This window comes from Pecten maximus, chromosome 8 (genome assembly GCF_902652985.1).
Source record: "Pecten maximus chromosome 8, xPecMax1.1, whole genome shotgun sequence".
NCBI lineage: Eukaryota > Metazoa > Mollusca > Bivalvia > Pectinida > Pectinidae > Pecten > Pecten maximus.
In genome coordinates, this window is record NC_047022.1 from 22864263 (window position 1) to 22866853 (window position 2591).

General features: G+C 36.7%; 1 protein-coding gene across 1 annotated transcript; it reads right to left on the minus strand.

Moving 5' to 3' along the window:
• Positions 1 to 411: 411 nt before the first annotated feature.
• LOC117332814 (glycine-rich cell wall structural protein 1-like) lies at positions 412 to 1635 on the minus strand. The gene is made up of 2 exons (XM_033891859.1): positions 812 to 1635; positions 412 to 488 (listed from the first exon to the last, which is right to left on the minus strand). Exons 1-2 carry the CDS (start codon positions 1629 to 1631, stop codon positions 475 to 477), a joined length of 834 nt encoding a protein of 277 aa, XP_033747750.1. The 5' UTR covers positions 1632 to 1635; the 3' UTR covers positions 412 to 474.
• Positions 1636 to 2591: the final 956 nt, after the last annotated feature.

The following is a 2591-nucleotide window of genomic DNA, read 5'->3' on the forward strand; positions in this document are numbered from 1 at the left end:
AACAGTGTTTTGTAGTAAATTGGGAAAATATGATATTTGTCATATTTTTAACTTATTCATTAAAAAAGTTTCGCACCATTTCCGACAGGACATTCTCTGGTACGTTCTCTTCTACGTTTGATACCAATGATGAGACCTTAAGACCTAATGATTAAGTGGTGAGATAATCATGTACTTCATTTCTCTAAACTGTGTCCTGTACTAAAAATAGTTATCATTTTCTTTACTTTGAGATGCATTTACAAAGACTTAGAGATATATAAGAAATAAATATATTCGAACAAAACAAGCTTGATCTACTACTTCGATTCGAATTGAGGACATTTTGGTTACAAAGCAAGCCTTTAAGATATGTTTGTTGATAATATTACCGAACAAAGAAACAACAATCCCTTTGGAATTTGTATGTGAATTTATTTGGCTAATTTTGAATTAACAATGCATCATCGATTTTTTCTGTCGATTAGTCTCTTCTTAGTATTTTGCTCCTAAAAAAGAATATGCATCAATAGTTATTATGTTATATATAACCCAAACGTTATTAATTGATTGCTCGATTGATTTTATTTTCATAATTGAATTAAAATTGCGATTATTATAAGATAAAGCTTCATTTACAACATAATTCTTATATGAAAACATATATAGAAATTAAATGTTTTGCACATTGCATAGAATTTAACATCTTTCTTTTTCTTAAATTTACATCAAAATGCAATGGAAGGCGAAATGTTGATCACTGTATCACTTGATAAATCTATATTGAAGTATTTTGTCTTTCTATGAAGAATTTGATTACACATTTACTCACCCCCACTTCCACCAAAACCTCCGCTACCTCCGGATCCACCGCCGCTCACTCCTCCAAATCCACCACTTCCTCCACTACCCATTCCTCCGAATCCACCTTTTCCTCCAAATCCACTGCTTCCTCCAAAACCTCCGCTACCTCCAGATCCACCGCCGCTCACTCCTCCAAATCCACCACTTCCGCCACCGCTCATTCCTCCGAATCCACCTTTTCCTCCAAATCCACTGCTTCCTCCAAAACCTCCGCTACCTCCAGATCCACCGCCGCTCACTCCTCCAAATCCACCACTTCCGCCACCGCTCATTCCTCCGAATCCACCTTTTCCTCCAAAGCCACTACTTCCGCCAAAGCCTCCGCTTCCTCCAAATCCACCACTTCCTCCAAAGCCTCCGCTGCTTCCAAATCCACCACTTCCGCCACCGCTCATTCCTCCGAATCCACCTTTTCCTCCAAATCCACTACTTCCTCCAAAGCCTCCGCTTCCTCCAAATCCACCACTTCCACCACCGCTCATTCCTCCGAATCCACCTTTTCCTCCTAACCCTCCTCCACTCATACCGCCGAATCCTCCGCTACCGCCAAATCCACCGCCGCTCATTCCTCCAAATCCACCGCTTCCTCCAAAGCTTCCGCCTTTACCGGCAGCACCACCACCGAATCCACCACTTCCTCCGAATCCTCCACTACTGCCTCCACTCACACCACCAAATCCCCCTTTGCCCCCGAATCCACCACTTCCACCGAAACCTCCACTTCCGCCGAATCCACTACTTCCTCCGAATCCGCCACTTCCTCCGCTACCACCACTTCCTCCTCCCATGCCTCCATTTACTGCTCCATACTTTCCTAAACATTATGAATTTATTGGTTATTTAACTATGTATACTATGACATTGTAGTTCCTATTTGAGACATTATTTGAAGATCGAAAACTCTCTAGTAGCATATTTGTCTTGTTCATATCGTTTTTTGTTTGTTTAATATCTCACATTTATTTCATTTCATTGGGGTATATCGTATTGAAAATAGAATAAATGCTCAAAGAATGGGACCAATGTGGAAAAGCGATGAAAGCTATCTCCTCCTTTGTTAAAGTAGTTAACATATACACAAAAGTTTATGTATAAAAGTAAGATATATGTTTATAAAATGTGATTGAAATATAAAACAAAACAAAAATAGTATCACGTATTTACGGAAAATATGATTTTCAGTACAAATAGGATCAATTGTGATTTTCTATATTATTATAATTACTGCAACAACGTACCTGCAGCGTTGACGCTGACTAGCAAAAGAGCGGCTAAACAAACGTAGGTATTCATGTCGCTGTATCTGATTGGATAAAAAAGATATTTCAGTATGTTATATGCACTTGATTTTTTTTATAATAATTGGTTTGTGTTAAAAGGATCAACCAAGATAATAAATGCAAATATTTTGAATTACAACACACATTCTTCGATTTGTTTCATAATATTGATTAAAAAAATTGTACAGATAAGAGGCAAGTGAATCGCACTTAAGCATAAATGTAGTACAATGCAATATGAAATTTATAACCATATGAGAGGTATTTTTTCAATAATTAAATTATTATAATAATCAATCACTTAAACAGTAAAAAGTAATACGTTTTAACGAAAATAAAATCATTTCCTTTAATATAATGTAATAGTCTGATTCAACATAGTCAAGTTATGATTGTGTGACTGCTTAATTTAAAAATAAATTGATTATATGTTGCGTTAAAGTTATACACATTTTCTCTTTCTTTGGT

Excerpts from the sequence above, each read along its gene's own strand:
- LOC117332814 (XM_033891859.1), bottom strand. The coding sequence starts at position 1,631 with ATGGGAGGAGGAAGTGGTGGTAGCGGAGGAAGTGGCGGATTCGGAGGA.